General features: G+C 41.7%; 1 protein-coding gene across 5 annotated transcripts in view; it reads left to right on the top strand.

Annotated features, from left to right (window-relative positions):
- Window positions 1-1,008: 1,008 nt before the first annotated feature.
- Window positions 1,009-16,722, top strand: part of arhgap21b (Rho GTPase activating protein 21b) — a 32,032-nt gene continuing 16,318 nt past the window's right edge. For 4 of the 5 annotated variants that reach the window (XM_072364437.1, XM_072364435.1, XM_072364434.1 and 1 more), the window contains exons 1-7: window positions 1,009-1,204; window positions 2,869-3,060; window positions 8,580-8,762; window positions 8,879-8,900; window positions 12,731-12,823; window positions 13,183-13,261; window positions 13,346-13,400. In XM_072364437.1, the coding sequence (XP_072220538.1) occupies window positions 2,989-3,060; window positions 8,580-8,762; window positions 8,879-8,900; window positions 12,731-12,823; window positions 13,183-13,261; window positions 13,346-13,400 (504 nt within the window). In that variant the 5' untranslated portion in view covers window positions 1,009-1,204; window positions 2,869-2,988. Of the gene's footprint in view, window positions 1,205-2,868; window positions 3,061-8,579; window positions 8,763-8,878; window positions 8,901-12,730; window positions 12,824-13,182; window positions 13,262-13,345; window positions 13,401-15,587; window positions 16,085-16,722 lie in introns of those variants that run through there. The other variant, XM_072364436.1, reaches the window with a different exon arrangement.

Here is a 16,722-nt window from a genome sequence, read left to right as displayed (position 1 = left end):
TAATGTTTACATTACTTAGATTGTTGTGAGTGGAGATAGTGATCTTTTGTTGAGACAAATATTAGTATTAAAATACTCAAATTCAAGTAAATGTACCACAGATACAATCTCAGTTTAGTAAAATATATGTGCTTGTCATTACCTATATATTAATGTGTTTATACAACTTTACAGCTATAGTTGGTTAGTAACAGTATTCCTCTAAAATAAAGTGAAGTACTATGAAGAACAAACAGAAATGGCGATGGATATATTCATGCACCTAAGTAAAATGTTCTTAGGTAAGTAGGTAGTTTACCGAAATGTTCATTTTCCAGGTAACAATTAGAAGTTGTTTTATAAAGCTTATATCTACACTGAAAGTAGAGCTGGCTGGACAAGACAGCTTTGTGAAAGTCTCCTCCCTTAACTGACCTCTGCAACAAAAGCTACCAATTCCAAGAACAGGTGGTCCCTTATGGTAGAGAGGCATAAAAGGGGCATTTGTCAGAGCCCTGAGAATTTAAGTCTACAGCAACAATCTCTTTCTCAATCTTTATAGTAAACGGTGGTTTGGGGTTGAATGATGTAAGAACGATGAGAAAGAAAAGAGTATGTACACTGAAGTAAGTATGAACTCGCATTCCACATCCCTTCCATCCACATGCCCAGCTCGACCTCCCTTTGAACCGCAACATGTGACTACTCCTTCAGCTTTGTTGTTAATATGAAATCACCGCAGGTGGCGACTATAAGGCATAACTGTAACATTGACTTGTTTCAGTGTGTCTGTTTGTGTGTGTAAGCTTTTTCGTCCTCCGGTAAATTCGTCCACCCTCTGCTCGTTGAGCTCCATTGGAACGGTTAAAAAATACAACCTTTTCGAAGCACAGCGGTGACTTTTTGTAAACCCGCGTTTGATTGGTTTGGTTAAATTCAAAACCGCTTCTGATTGGCCGAGCGTGTCCTATTGACCGAAGGTGGACTCCCAGAGAGTTGGGAACGCTGGAAAAAAAAAATTCCAGCTACAAAACTGCACCATGCGCCTCCACTGAGTGGGTATGGATTAACCACCGGGAAGTCGTTTGTACTCAAATTGCATGCGAATTTGACAAGGTCAGACTACAGAACAGCATCCACGCGATGTTTTTACTTTGCTTACCCGTTTTCATGGACAACAACTGTCGCTGTTGGACGCCCGTCATGACGATTCTCAACTACACAGGTAACTTTGTTAAAACTCCTGCTAAAACTAGCACGGGTGCTAACCGCTAGCAGCCTGTTGCCGCAGTTGATTTGGTCGTCGCTTTTGCCGACGTTTCGGTGTTCACATGTAGTGTATACTGTAAACACAGCCTGGAAAAAGAAGCTATGGTGTTTCACGGGGACTTCACAGTCTTTTTGGGACGGCACTTTGTGATCAGTAACAAAGGCAAAGCTCCTTTTGTTGAGCGCTGAGAACAACAGCTCCGCACGCTGCGTTCGTGCCTTGTAGAGCTCAAACAAGTGACTGGAATTTTTCCTGTTTAAAACACAAGACGCTCTTTTTAATATTGAAACGCAGGGTTTTGAAATATTTACACATAAACACACGACTTAAACTTGATAAACACGATTTTGGCTGGCTTTTGTAGTCATTGGAGGTTTGTTCCACCCTCCCTCCCGTCTATAGTCCACTTGTTGCTGGCCATTCATTACGCTGGGCTATACACGTTGTTGTGCTTCAGTCTGTTGACAACAAGGCTATATTGTTTTTGGCAAAATACTACTGTGTTTTCTTTCATATCGCTGCCTTCAAACCCTAACCCAACCTAAAGGAAAAGCGTCCGAATCTATGGGAGTTTGTGTGATTTGTAGGGACTCTATTGTATCTGTTGTGTTGGATATACAGTGCCATGTAATCGGAGTAACTCTGACTTTTCGATTATTTCAAAAAGCTAACATTTATTTTGTTCAAAATAAAGACGGTGCAGCCAAACACATTTTAAACAACTTAAAAAAAAATATGTGTATATATATTTGTCTTTCTTTAACAAATTTCAGCGCAAATAAGTCGCATTCTGCATTACATTTCCAAAAATAAACAGCACAGAACACAGATTGCAGGCATATTTCACAACATACAGTTCACGGCACGAGTTTCTGTTGTTCTTGTTAGTCCACATGGAGAACGCATCACTGTGTAGCTAAAGGAGTTGTTCCTCTTTTGTTTTCAGTATAAATAGAAAAAAAAAACTCACCCTGCCATGAGTTGATATTAAAAACAGGAATAAGTAGACTTACTGTAAACGGATAGATGTCAGCCCGAGAGAAAAGATGTGCTCGGATACACAGAAGGACTATTCATTACTTAGAGATGCTCACGTCAGATTACCCTTACAAAAACATGCTGTTGCAAAGTGTACATGTTTCTTTTGTTTAGTTTTTTTGCAGTGTAACTTTAATCTTGTGACATATGTTTCTTTTTAAATCTAATCTGATTTTAGGATATTACTTGATCTTTGTGTTGTAAACACAGAATCCAGATGACACGCCATCCGTCACCGTGTGAAGCACTTGATTATTTATTTATTTTTAGTCGGCCACCTTGTTAACCTGCTTCCACTCATATGTCATCATGCGTTGTGTCACGGATTGTTACTTTGAATTCTCCCTTTCCCATCGCTTGTAAAGCGAAACTATCTAAAGACCCGACAGAAATAGCATCGGTTAGAAAATTGAGTTTCATTCAAATCTGTTGCATAATGTTGATTGTCTGGAATTGACCACGGGTGGTCTGCCTTTATAAACAATTGAGGTATTGATTCATGCTGTTTTCACAGAGTGTCGAACGGTGCAAGTTGCCAGAGCCGAGCGCTTTATTAACAAATCTGCCCGTCTCTCTCACAGATGACCTCAGACATCCAGCGAGAATGGAGGTGTAAATCAAAGTGGAGCGTACATTCTTGCATCCCGCTGGAGCTTTTCGATGTGGGCGTTTACACACTTCAGGATTTTAATCAAAGTTGAATGATGGCATCGCGTTGGGTCCCCTCTTGTGAAGACGATGAGCGACAACGAGCAAGATCCTCTTTCTGTGAGGTAAGCTCAGCCGAACCAACTCCTTTTTCTCTCATTTCTGTATAAATTGATGCCGTTTGTAAGGAGAGGTGATAGTGAATAGGATCTATTTTTTTTTTTTTTTGTAGCTTCAGTCCTCCCCCCCCAGTTTGGTTTTGGAGGGGGAGTTTTTTTGACACCTTAAACCATTTGTTTGTTCTTGTAACAGCTCTTGTTGGCTGTTTTTGCACTTTTTTGGGGCGACTGTAGCTTCGGAGAAGAATTTGCTACCAATTGAAAGGTGGGTGGTTTGATTCCTGGCTACCCTGCACCACGTGTTGCCTTTGGTGTGTAAATGTGTGTGACAGAGGAAAAAGCCACTGCATAACCTATTATATTGTACAGACTAAGAGGTGCTATATTAGTATGTATGTGAGTGGATAAATGTGGCTTGTTGTGTAAAAGTGTTTTTATTGGTCAGCTGACTTGAAAAGCGCTATATGATTCCTGTCTATTCACCATTTATTCAAACAGAACACCTCCTGTTTTCTCTTGTAATAGCAAGGGCTCTTCGTTGTAGATGGCCACATCAGAAAGCAGTTTTGGCTGCAGAGCAGCATGTAATACGATTTGAAATTTTAATTAAACTCATTACTGGTGGAAGTAGGAGGAGACAATGGCACCGGCAGTTTGTTCAAGTCCCTTCATTGAGATTTTTAAGCTGCGACCCCTGTAATACCAGGCCGGGCGCCATCTGCTCCTTTGAAAGCACGTTGCCTTAATGGATATCTTCACAGTATGCTAGACAGCAGCCTGAAAAACTAACAGTATGAGCACTGCGTTTATAGAATTTGGAGTTTTCTTTTATTTCTTGTGCCGCCTTTGATTTGATGTTGGAGTGTCCCTGTTCCTGCACGAATCGGTTGTTAACGAGAGATGTAAAAGCTCAGTATGTTACTACTTTTAACAAGCTGGATAGACTCAATTTGTTTTTCTCTTCCTGACCCGAGCTCAATGGAGCAGATAAGACCTCAGCATTACTCCCGCGAGGTGTATTTTTAACTTTTTTTAAAAACTTTTTTACAAGGAGAGTCTGTCACCGTAACTCATGAGTAGAGACACCTTTTGCTATGAAACCTTCCCAGTAAGTAGTCTGTGCCAGCAACACACTGTCAGAGCTCGCTCAGCAGACCTCTGCCTCTCCCTCTGTTGCTCATAAGAAAAGAGTTTGAAGACTCATAAGAAAACAAGGTTGTGCTTACCTTTTGGTTATGGCAACCATCTGGTGTAACTACTGATTTAATGGTTTAATCTTTGTTGAACATAGAAGTTCTGATGCAGATCAACTTCTTTTTTTTTCTTCCAAAGCTTAATACTGGACAACATCCTGGCTTCTGTGTTGTGAAAAGGTTAAGTTACACAACTTTTCATCACATGACACTAACAGTATAATGCATTAGAGACAGGGTTTAGAATGCTTTGGTTACTTCTGCTGAAAGAAGAGCCGCGGTACAGCTCAGCCTGTGGAAATCCTCTTTTTAGCTGTCCCTTTAATCAGGCTCCCACACAAACCAATTCATGTGCTAATTTCCAGGCGGAAACCCCCCTGGAATCTCTAGCCGAGGGATTTTCTGGAAACTGACATTGTGGCTTAAATGAGTGAAGCGTTTTCTCAGGTGGATGTTCACCCTCGGATGTTTCTCAACAGGTGTGACATGCTCAGTCGATTGAGATCTGTCGAAAGGTGTTTAGAAATGCACGGTTTTATTCCTAGAAACCGTTTCCCTGCCTTCAAACACTAAACTGAATTCTGCTGGATCACAGAGAAATATCAAAGGTTTATTTTGCCCATCTTTAAAATTCTGTCGTTTTCAGGTTTTGACGTTTGTTTAACCAGAAAAACAATTTGTCAAGCACAAAGTGCTTTTTGTAGTTTGCTCCCAAATCCTTAGTTTATTAAAAGGAAACAAAATATCTTGCATGTGTAAAGGGGTATTTGTTTTCTGCCATGGATGATGGCTTTATTTATATATTTATTTATGTATTCAGCTGATAAAGCGGACAGACACTGGATTGTCTGTCTGCTTTATCAGCTGAAGGGTGCATGGTATTTCCTCAACTTGGATTCCTCTTGTCAGATATTGAGTTCGCAGCACAGATTTCTTACATTGAGGCTTGCTAATGTGCGATTATGTTTTTTTTTTCTAGTGTTGGACTATGGTCGTTCCTTTTTCACGAAGAGATTTTTTCAGTGTGGATTATACTTGCTTTTCATTTTCTTTGTCGAATAAAAGTATTGTGAGTTGAGTAATATGAATTGCATTGTGTGATGAAGCACGATCCATATTTAGCACCACGGAGGGTAGCTGTTGACTCCCCCTCTGTCCCCACAACCTCGGCTTCATCCAACCTTATTGTTTATCTCATTTAAGATGGCTGTGTTTTACAGAACCCTCTGCACAGGCATCATATGGCTAAGTGATGGCAATCGGAAGGGAAAATTGACCCTCAATTGGATAGAAGAAGTCCGTTACTTCCTGTTGCATTGTGGTTGTGTCTGCAGTGTCTCAGGAGAGAACACGAGAGATGGGCCTCGAGATGCACTGCGACGTAAAACGTCCATGTCATCTCCGATAGAAGAGCCTGTGATGTTTTCCGTGTCTTGTTTAGAGAACTCATTCAAGCCGAAACGGTGACTTGTCGGAGGCAAATTAAACGGAATGGAAAGCTTATAGTAAACATCTTTGTACGGGAGCATGTCATTCAAGCAGAGCTTCGTAACTTATTTGCGGTATATTGGAAATGTTGAGTTCACAGCTTTGGTAAGACTTTGTTAGACGTCGAATTGAAGATTCTGTTTATTTATTGCAATATAAGCAGCAGGATTGCGAAAGGCATCCCACACAAAAAGCGATAAAAGGACTTCTCTGTCCAAGCCGTGGGTTGCGTGTAGAAGTGTGATGAGCACGATACGCACCATGTGTCGACATGGACTGAGCTACAGGCTGAAACACTCAGAAGTCACCAGTGGCCCTCTGCATCATTATCTCTGGCTTTTCACAGCACGGTGTTTGGTTTGGCTGGGATGTGGTGTAGAATTTAGCAGCCCACAGAGAACTAGGTTTCCTCACATTTTGGGGTCGGCTCTCTATGCGGCGTCTTCAGAGCTGATGTCATCTGGTGCTCGTAATATGCCATTCGGCGATGTTGTCAGAGACTTTTAAGACACTGCAGTGTGTTTGTTTGTTTTTCTTTTTAAAATGATTTGCTAAAAATGGACACCGTGGAAACTCCAGGCGGTTTGTCAGTGTGCATCTCGTAGCTTGACATCAGAAGTTGTGGTGTGCAGTGAGTGCTCTTAAACTTAGGGTTGGGATTGGTTTACTTGCTCTCTAATCTCTGTGGTGATGTAGTCACTTTATAATCTTTCTGAAAATGACCACATGTACCGTGGAATTGGCATGTAATTTACAATGTCAGTACTGAAGTTTGCTAACATCTGAAAACAGTCATTCTATGTGCGGGTATATGTTTTAAGATGATAAAGAAGTTTAATTTCAATCTGTTACATTGAGTTTTAACAGCATAGATTTGCATGGAGTACACATAAAAAAAAATCTATATTTGAGTGTTGTTTTTTTTGCTGGATGCCTGAGGATTATTTTTATTGGGAACCGGACGCTGGAGAATGAAATCTGTGCCCCCATGCTGAGACACAGGCCCGGTCACTTTTATTTTCCGAAGGGGACGTCCAGCAGAGGAACACATGCCCACAGAATGCCTTCTCCCAGCTGCCTCACCCAGTGCAAATATCAGTCTGGCATTCTGGTGATTCATAAATAGGTGAGAGGCATTCAATTGTGGGCAGGAAGGGATGTGTGTGTGTGTGTGTGTGTTGAAGTGGGTGTCGCTTGCATGTACTTTCATTTGTGTTCCTTTTTTTTTTTTTTTTTTTCCTCTTTGACCTCTCGTCATTCAGTCCAACTCTGATCCATCAGGTTTTCTCTTTCTTCAGTCAGTTCCTTTCCACAGTCGTAGGTGTTGCCGCTTACTTAATGGGAACAAAAAAGAAACCACGAGAGAAATGTTGGTCTGGAATTTATTGTCCTGGAATGCCACAACAGTATTAACTCTGCGAGTGGCAGTGATAACACTGGAAGGCATGTGACTGTGAGGCGGCCCACACGCCCTTCTGTTGTCCACATCTAAAGATCAGAGGGTTGGAAGTTGCCCTGTGCACTGCATGCTAAATCAGATTCGCTAGACGAGGACCGGCTTACCCCGGAGACATAAGGGCATCAATGCAGGCATTTCAGACATCCCGTTGATTTGCAGTCGCATCACCAGAAGCGCTTCGCTGGGTCTGGATTTAAGTGTTGTCTGGTGTTCTGAAGGCACCCGGGGATCAGACGGGAACAGACCTCGACACGAAAGTGCTGGTGTTGCTGAATAGCCAAAGCTTGGTTATACATAGTAAAACCTGTTTTGCCACTTTTATCAAAATACATGGGTGTCAGCTGCACCTGCAGCTCTTTTTTCCCAGACAGTCAGTAGTACAGTGGGTTCTTAAGCTGCAGTTTGCACATTTGAAGTCTTTATATACACTCAACAGCTCAAGGTTTCACTTTTAATAAGCTTTGATTGGAGGGGGGGTTTGTTTCTTATGGGATTTTGTTTGAAAAGCCAAACAATAAACAAATAAAACTAATTTAATCCTTTTAAGAAAACGGTAAAGAACTGTAAATCCTCCATTAACCCTGCTTTGATTTGGCACACGCCTCTAGGTTTGAGAATACCTCTTTTATTCTTTTAAGTTTCTATTGCAACGCGAATGATTTATTGTATCGTCTCTGCCACAGCTGGAACATGTGGGAGGGTCGTCTGGATTTATTTGCTCGACTTCCTTGTCACGTGTGCAGAATTTTGACAAGTAGACAAACCTCCTGTACATCTTTATTTATTTATTTTTTTTCAGGGTTTCAATAATGCCAAGATGTGTTAGCGTGCATGTTCATTCTGTTTTTTTTAACACATTTTACTCAACACATTGGCACGGACAAAGATATTGTTAATGCAAGCTCATCAAATTCCTCACATTGTGGGGGGAAAGTCTGTGCCTCTGGGGGAGGGGAAGGGCTTGTTTTAGGCAGAGCGAGGGGAAAATATTAGAAGAGAGATGTTCCTGAAAGTCATACCAGTACAGGGAATATGATACAGGGAAATGTGAGTAAAGAGGGTTGCTGCTGCAAATATGACACCACAAAGGTGTGAGCCTCTAGATGATGAATTGAAACATTAGACATCCTCTTATGTTCCCGAGAACCCGTCTTTGTTTTTTATAATGTCCGATTATAATAGAAACTTGAAAGTTTTAATGATCATTCATTGAAAAAGGGTCATCTGTTGATGTGGACATTTCAAATGGCTTTTTACCTTTTACCTTTTTACCAAATGGTTTTCCAGACTTTACACTTTGAAAACAACAAATAAAAGATGTCTGATCGCACATGTATCCTTGTAAGCATGTTTTTTTTTTTAATTTTATTTCTTCCTTTGGTTAGAATGACTCTCCAGAGTGGAGGAACTTGGCTGATTCTCCTGCAGCACAATACCCTACAGAGGAGGAGCCGTTCTCCTGGCCGAGGCCGAAAAGCGTTCGCTTGCGTCGCACGTCCCATGGGTTCGGCTTCACCTTGCGGCACTTCATCGTTTACCCCCCAGAGTCGAGCCTTCACTACTTCCCGGTAAATTTCAGCATGGTGTTTGCCTTTTGACAGTAGAGTGAGTCAACACAATGCCAGATAGCTCAAATTCTGTGACCATGAGCAATGCAGTCATTTGAGTTTTTGTGGTTTTGCAGGAGGAAGATCAGGGGCGCAGAGGTAAGCAGGAAAAACTCAGCTGTTTCTCTTTCTGTTTCCTGTACTTCAGCAGGGCCTCTGGCACCTAATGATTCCTAATCCATCCTTTTTTTCTGGCTTTTTTTCCAAAAAGTTTTTTTCTTTTGCTAACAGTGTCTGTCCTCTGTGTCACTGACCCTGGTGGAAGCGTGAAAGCTTTGGCCAGCACCACCTGTTTCTGTCCCATCTCGTATTGTTTCACCGCGTTGCCCCTGCTGTGTTTTTTCCCCACCCCATAAAAAGCTTGTCAGAAAGAGATGGCCTCAATTTTCACTGGGTCGGGTGTGTTTGACCTTCTTTCCACTTGTTAAGGGTAGTGTTACAGTCAACGGAGACCGAAGTTGATTGAAAAGTGAACATTTTTCATTCCCTGTGAAAGATCTTTGGCCTTTTCCAGCAGATTGTTATCTTTACCACTCTTAAAAACAAAACTACTGGGCACTGATGACGAGAAATTAGATAATTTCTGTCAAGCTTGAACATCGAAGTTTGATTTCCGAGGTTATAAGCATGTCACGAAAGCAGCTTTGAAGTCTTGTGCAACATTCTTCATAGAAAAAGAAACAATTCTGTGCTGATTGGGGCTTCCCCATCAGGCATTTAATTTAGTGTTTCTTCTTCCTGTCGTGGATGACAGACGACAAAATATCGACGGTGCTGTTCAAATTCAGCACTTCTGGCCAATCGCCACTGTGTGTTATGTCAGTAGCTTGGCTGTGTGGCTTGTGTCTGCTGCCATTTGTTCACCATGCAGAGGTTGACGTCTATGCCTTGGTTGCTCGTAATTCCATCAGTTTTGAAATGTTCCTCAAAGAGAAAAACATCGTTTTCCCAGGAAAGCACCAATGTAATTCATCTTACTCATATTGAGGAAATGAGTAATTATTTTCCCCCAAGTGGTCTTCTTGTTTTCATTATATGAGGGGAAACCCTGTAAATTCCTCAGATCTTGTCATCAGTACTGATTAATATGGTTGTCCATGACAGGGTGGCTAACTCTACAAAATCTCTGTGTATAACAGGAGTTTTGTTTTCGCTACTGTTGGGCCTTAAGCATGTTTGCCCAACAAAAAACAGAAAATGGAAGATGTTAGTAAGATAGCCTAAAAGTCAAGTCTTGCACAATTGCTCACACACCACAACAGCGAATCAAACGCAAACATTCATGTCCCATGACTGCAGAGCAGCCTATTAAAGGTTAGGCTGAGCGGTCAGGTGGCTGCATGGCCGGTGAACAGGTGCTTTGTGTAATCATTTCTCTCGTTTGTACCTTAGCAACTCCTTTATCATGTGTTTCCCAGCATGCGCTGAGAGTCTGGGGGACCAAATTAGCAGTCTTTGCCTCAACAGTCTGAAATTTGCACAAATCAAGTGGTAAGCTTTGCGATGGCATTGTTTCAATCCCAGCTTAACAAGGAAGCTTTGTCAAGGGCTAAAGAAACTGGAACCTTTTGGATAAATCCATTAAGTGCCTGCAACTGTTTACTCTGATATAATTCTTAAGTGCTATATGCAGCTCTGAGACTGCTAGGAGCTGAAATATTAAACTAAACTAAAACACAGCAGATGACCGTCTTACTTTCTGGAGCCCTGCAGCTTTGGCGGTGGTAAGCCAGAGAATATTAAGGAATCCTGGCTGTGTTATAATTCTACACACGCAAGGCTTTGTAGGCAGCACGCCAGCACCGAAGAGGAAACCTCCAACCTGAGATGATTACAGTCCAGACCGAGTCAGCAGTCACGTAAACGCAGAAAACAAATGGAACTGCTGGCTCGCAGCTGGCTGGATTTAAAAAAGTGATCGAAGACACGTGTGCTGTCTTTTCTCTGAAGGGGCCGTTTTCACATCCTTTTCTGAATTCAGAAATCCGTGTTCGGCCTGCCCTGTACGGAGCGTTTTTATTCCAGTCAGTAAGAACCATCTTAGCTGTATTGTGAAAGCAAAAATGAGACGTAGCTGGATTGAGAAAGAGCTTCATCACAGACACCAACAGTCATCTTTTTCAGACACGTGATTCAAAGGCTACTATGTGAGCATTCCTGCCTGAAAACATCAAATCTTGGTTGTAACGTAGCTATTCTGACCCGTTCACATCAGTTCTCTTATTGCATTAGACTCCGGCGCTTCCCTGGACAAAGCTCCTCTGTTATCACACTGGGGTCGAGTTTGGATGCATTAGTGAACTCATGTTCACTTGTAAACTCGACACTCTCCCTCACATCAAGAAAGTGTTTTCCCTCACTCACAGCTGACTGACTTTATGAGGTGCAGGCCGCTTTTCAAATGCCAAGCAAGTTCCATAAAGGCTTGATTCAGCAAGGCCACTTGAAAGTTGAATTTTTTTTCTGCCATATTTAGTTACGTAGTCCTCATTAACTATACAGTGAGTGAGCATAAACCTTAGTCAGCTGTAGGCACAAGCCTCTTTCCCCGATTTTTGATGTTCATTCTAATACAAAAATAAACTGCATCTGTTTACCTTTTTATGAGACGGCCTCGCTGGTACTTGAGGAACACTTATGCTAAATGCTTGTTTGTGTCTCTGTACAGAACACTATTGTGAAATGGATATTAATCTGCTCATCTAACTTTGGGTAATTACTAAACAAATTGGAAAAAGCTTGGAATATATCTGACGTAGTTCAGTAACTGCAGTTTTGGCCTGATCTGTGGGAGAGTGGTGCTTCAGAGTGTAACAAACGATGACATTTTTATAGCTTGTTTTTTTTACTCAGTCTTGATGTATTAAGTTATTCATGCTGACTTAAGCAAAAAAAGAAAAACTGGTTCTTCACACTTAAATTTATGGACCGCTCCCATGAAGAAATGAAGCTGCAGCCCCACAGTTTGCCACCAGAGGGCACAACTCCTCCTGCTGTGGTTGCATGACACACTTGTACTGTGTTATGTAATGTGCTCCTCATGATGTGGTCCTGCAGGAGTAATCTGGCAGGAAAGAAAAAAAAAACAAGGTCATAAGAGTTACTGTCTGTTAGCCTCACAAGGTTTAAAGTTTATCTGATCATTGCATGCACGCTTGTGCTTCATTTTTTGACAATTTAGATATTAATAGAAGAAGTTCCCTACTTTAAGGGAGCTCATTCCCACTGAGCGTGTTAATTATATATATATTTTTTTTTAAACCACGGTGGGATTTTTAGCTGGCTTGAACATTCACCCAAATGTCATGTGTCATGATCTCATGCTGCACTTCCCATCTTCTCAGCTTTACGAGGTAATGTGCGCTGACTCACCAGCAGAATGTTAACTACTGGGGAAGTATTTTAGCCGCTCTCTGGCTGAGCCCAAAGCTATTTCTCAGTTTACAAGGAAAGAGTGGGAGTTGTGCAGCTGAGCACACTGTCACTCTACCTCCTTAGTCTCCTTCTCTCACTCCTTCCTTTCTTTCTTTCTTTCTTTCTTTTTTTCTGGGGTCTTGCAGCTGCTAGGAGACAGCAGCAGCATGAGCAAACAGGTTTTCCTCTCTTTAGTGACTTTGATCCATGTCCTTAAAACCACACAATTTCCCCCATTGAAGCTTTTTTTTTTTCTTCTTCTTCCTCTTCTTTTCACTAAACCAATTAATGGCCGTGTCTATTCAAAACGGGGCAAAGCATTAGCCTGAACACAACCCACTCTGCTGTCATAATATTGATTCGCATTCTTTCAAATCTTGTGAAGGACCTACCAGTTTCACTCCTACAGTCGTGTACAGCCGCTCGCTCTTTAGTCACACAAAACAAATCCTGCTCAACTTTATCTGTTTGAAATTTGTTCATGTTTTCACGCTCCTCTTGTATACCTTTACCAGGCAGGCAGCGGAATAGGCTAGAACCTATGGACACTATTTTTGTGAAGCAAGTCAAGGAAGGCGGCCCTGCTCATGCAGCTGGGCTTTGCACAGGTAATGAACAGTCAGCAGCCTCCGTTATTAACCAGAACCCACGGCAAAGTTTTAGTGCATGAGAGATGGAAAGCATTCTCTGTGCTCTTGTACTAACTAAAGAAACAAAGTGCTAGAAGAGCCGTATTCCCTGACTGGACTGTAGCTGTGCAGCACATTAGTCAGGATGTATAACTGCTGTGTTCTTTATTTTCGGCTACTTTTTTGGTAATTTAATGCTTTATGTGTGCATCAGCTTAACATTTCTGTTGCTCGCCACACTTTTTTGTAGACTTATGCCATTTGACTGATTGTAGGCTATTTATTTTGCACACGTTTTCATAACTTTGATAGGTGTCATTTCTGTTGTTCTTGATTAGGGGATCGAATAGTGAAGGTGAACGGAGCAAGCATCATCGGGAAAGCCTACTGTGATGTTATATCTCTAATCCAAGACAGGTAAGATGCAGTGTTTGTGTGTTAATTCGGGTTCATTTGGTGCTTTTCCACAGTTTGAAATGTCGTCTTTGGTTTTTTTTACAGTGGAGACGTTCTTGAACTTTGTGTGATGCCAAAGGATGAGGATATACTGCAGCTGGTAAGTTTCGATTTCAAGTACTGTCGTCTAAATGGGGTTGTAGTCGCACTAAAGTTCACTTTGAATATATTTTTTTCTACAATAACTTCCATTCTATCACAGAGCTGCTCTAGTTTAGGCTGCCCGTGTAGTCATAAGATCCTAGCAGCCAGCCTATCCCATCAGCTCTCTATGTAGGCCTTTTAATCAGGCCAGAGCAGAGTCTGTCCTCCACAACTGCTGCTGACACCGCCGTTGGAATGGCCTAAATGGAGCAATCATGACCAAAAATACCCCTGCAGATATAGTAATGTCAAGCAAAATATGCATCCCCATCTCTATGAATCTTAAGTTTTTTTTTAAAATATAGTTATTGCCCCCTCCATCTTTCTGTACTAGTACAGAAAGCCACACCCATTGATATTAAAACGTGTGTAAAGGAAATCAAGTGAAACAAACTTCATGTCATCAGGTGTTTGTGTTCCGGCGTCATAAAGCAGCAGATTTGAAGTGTAGCTGCTGTCTGTAATACAGACAGTTAGCGTTATGTCCACCGTTTCTACATGATGATGCCAAACTGAAACTATTGTCTGGCTAATGTTCCCCCTCCAAGTGGCGGTTTGTATACTGAGAGACTTAAAGACGCATTGTGGTGTCGCATCACTTTTCTCCCTCATTAAAGCTTCCATCTAACTGCTGGGAAAGTGGAAAGCTTTTATTCATTTACACTATTACTGAAAAATCTGCAGCAGAGTCCCAGTTAAAGTCTCCCTGCAGATCAGATAAATACTTTGAGCTCATTACCTCATAGTTTTTAAGACAGGACTCCATTTTTTTTATTTTTATCAGATGTTATAGTGAGTTAGTTCAACCAAGCATTTTTATAGCCTATAAAGTGTAAAACATTTAAAATCTTCTACTGATGATGATTTGAAGCGAGAATTCACGAGGATGGTTTGACTTATGTTCATTTTATAGCTGCAATAAAAATCTTAGTTTTTACCTTGCAGTCATGTATTTATTTTAAAAGAATTCAACCTAATCACAATAAAATTACATTATAAAAATTCTGATTCTTTAGAAAGTCCAACATTTTTTTAACTTTAGTTTGGGATGACCTGCAGGAGTGCCCTATGACACGCATACTCCACTAAAGATTTACTTTGCGTGCTGCGTGTACTCAAAGCTGTTGAGTGCAGAGGTGAGTCCTCACACCTACGCACTCTCAGGATGTCATCATTAATCTTTTATTCATGGCGCAGGGAGCTGTAGCTAGTTGCTATTGATTCTGCGCATTCAGGATAAAGCAAAGGTGCAAACATCTGTTCCATATCTGAAGCAAATCACTGTAAATGCTTTGTAAGGATGTGTTGGAGCCCTGCGCCATGGGCCTGTTGTTATGTGAGTGCGTTTATGAATTATACAGCATGGGTATTTGCTCCATCATAGATTTTCCCTCTGGGATCCTTCATGGCCAGAGTAAATCCCTGTGATTAACCAAGTAGTTTATTCAGTTATCAGGAAAAAATGTATGAGGCATTCACAACATCGGTATTTATTTTTGATGTTTTGAGTCTCTGTGCATGTCATTTTATCCAAAACACTGGAATCGTTGATTCAGTGTTTATTCAACTTGAATGTATTTTATCATGAGTCAACTAAGTGAAAATCAAAAAGTAGAAACGTATAATATCTACTTCACCACCTTCATTTTCAGTTCATTTTCTTCTCTGATAACTGCTTCACTGTTACTCCACCCTCTTCCCTTTCCCTTGATGCTTCCTTTTTGCTCCCCCCCCCCCCCCCCCCACCTTCCCATGCATGTGCTGTGATATGGCCACAGTGTTGCATGGGAAATGGCAAGAAGCCTCACAAAAGTATCCAGTTGCAAGCAAGCAAAATGAGATCCGTTCATAAGAATCAGAGGTTTAAAAGAGATGCAAGCAGAAATACATTACACTGTGGGAGGCAGCATGCATCGAGTGCTTGGAGACGGGCAGCAGTTGCTTAGCAAAGAGGAGGCGACATTGAACATTTAAGGAGCAGAAAAGGGAGGGAACTGTACGCCATGAGAGCAGAGGAAATAGTGAGCAGGGAAAAATGGAGGGAACAGCATGAATGATGAGCTGAAACCAGTAGATAGAATCAGCTGACTGCCCTGTGGTTTAAACAGGTTGATGCTTATTGAAAAGAAGAGAAGAGGAAGGAGTGGGAGGGGGGGAGCTCAGCATCACAGCTGAATGTATAATCAGCAGCTGCTGCTTCTGTCATATGAGCAATAGAAGGGAGGGAGAGAGAGGAAGACAGACTGGAGGCACCTTTTCAGTTAGCGTAATAATCTCTTTGAAGATGGATGGACGCGTAAAGACCTAACAGCAGCATGAGAGGCAAGCTTCTGTTCCTGTCACCTCACCCAGGACAGTGTGTCACAGGCAGGCCGTAACGTGGCAACCCCTGCTGCATCTTTGCTTTTTCATCCCCGTGTACCGCCGCTGCAGCTCCAGTGTATTTTTAGCGTGTCAAGTCCAGGCATCGCTATGGCTGTTTCATCTCCTCTGCTCCTGGAATCGGTTCCGTTTCCTGCATCATGAACGTTTTGCTCTGCTGGCATCTTTTTCTCTTCCAACCTCTTTCCCATGATTTCCTAATGCTCTAGTTTTCACACGTTGTAACGGCAGCCTTTCTCTTGCGAAACAACTAATCTGGTAAGGAGACGTCACACTAGGTAGCTGCTCGATGTTGACATGTTGTACCTGCTGTATCATTTTGCATTTCCCTCATGCATGTCATCATTACAGCATGATGTTTGCTTTTTTAGGTTTTCCATTACTGCTATTTAGTCGCTGAGGATGTGCGTTTCATGGGCAGATCTATGCGATCTATGAGTGTTTAAACTGTAGAAATGGCCGATGCACTGTGCCTGCAGTACCTGTTAGATTTAGAGCTTGAGCTGGCATCCAGCTGGCATCTCAGTGCAGCCTCGCCCCTTCTTCATCCTCTGTCAGATGTCATTAGTGTGATAAAGGCCACTGACCTCTGAACTCTGAACTCTCCCGTACAGTCATGCTTGTAAAATGAGGAGATTAGCCCGACACTGATAGCGGTGGCACACGGCTTTATGTAAGATTGTAGTCTGACATCAGCTTGTAACCATACCTTCATACCTTTACGAGTCCCTTGCTTGTTTTTTTAACAATATATCATAAGTGAAGCAGAGAATTACTAGTCTGACAAGCACATTGTCAATGATTTTGGAAAAAGCTCTCGCTGCATTTTTTGTATTTATTAAAGATTTATGTACCCAAAGAAATGGTATAGGCTCTCAAGCCATGGATAATTATCA

This window comes from Leuresthes tenuis, unplaced genomic scaffold (assembly GCF_036924035.1).
Source record: "Leuresthes tenuis unplaced genomic scaffold, fLeuTen1.0.hap1 SCAF_14, whole genome shotgun sequence".
Classification (NCBI taxonomy): Eukaryota; Metazoa; Chordata; class Actinopteri; order Atheriniformes; family Atherinopsidae; genus Leuresthes; species Leuresthes tenuis.
The sequence above is the reverse complement of the archived record's forward strand: the minus strand, read 5'-3'. Positions and strand labels throughout refer to the sequence as shown.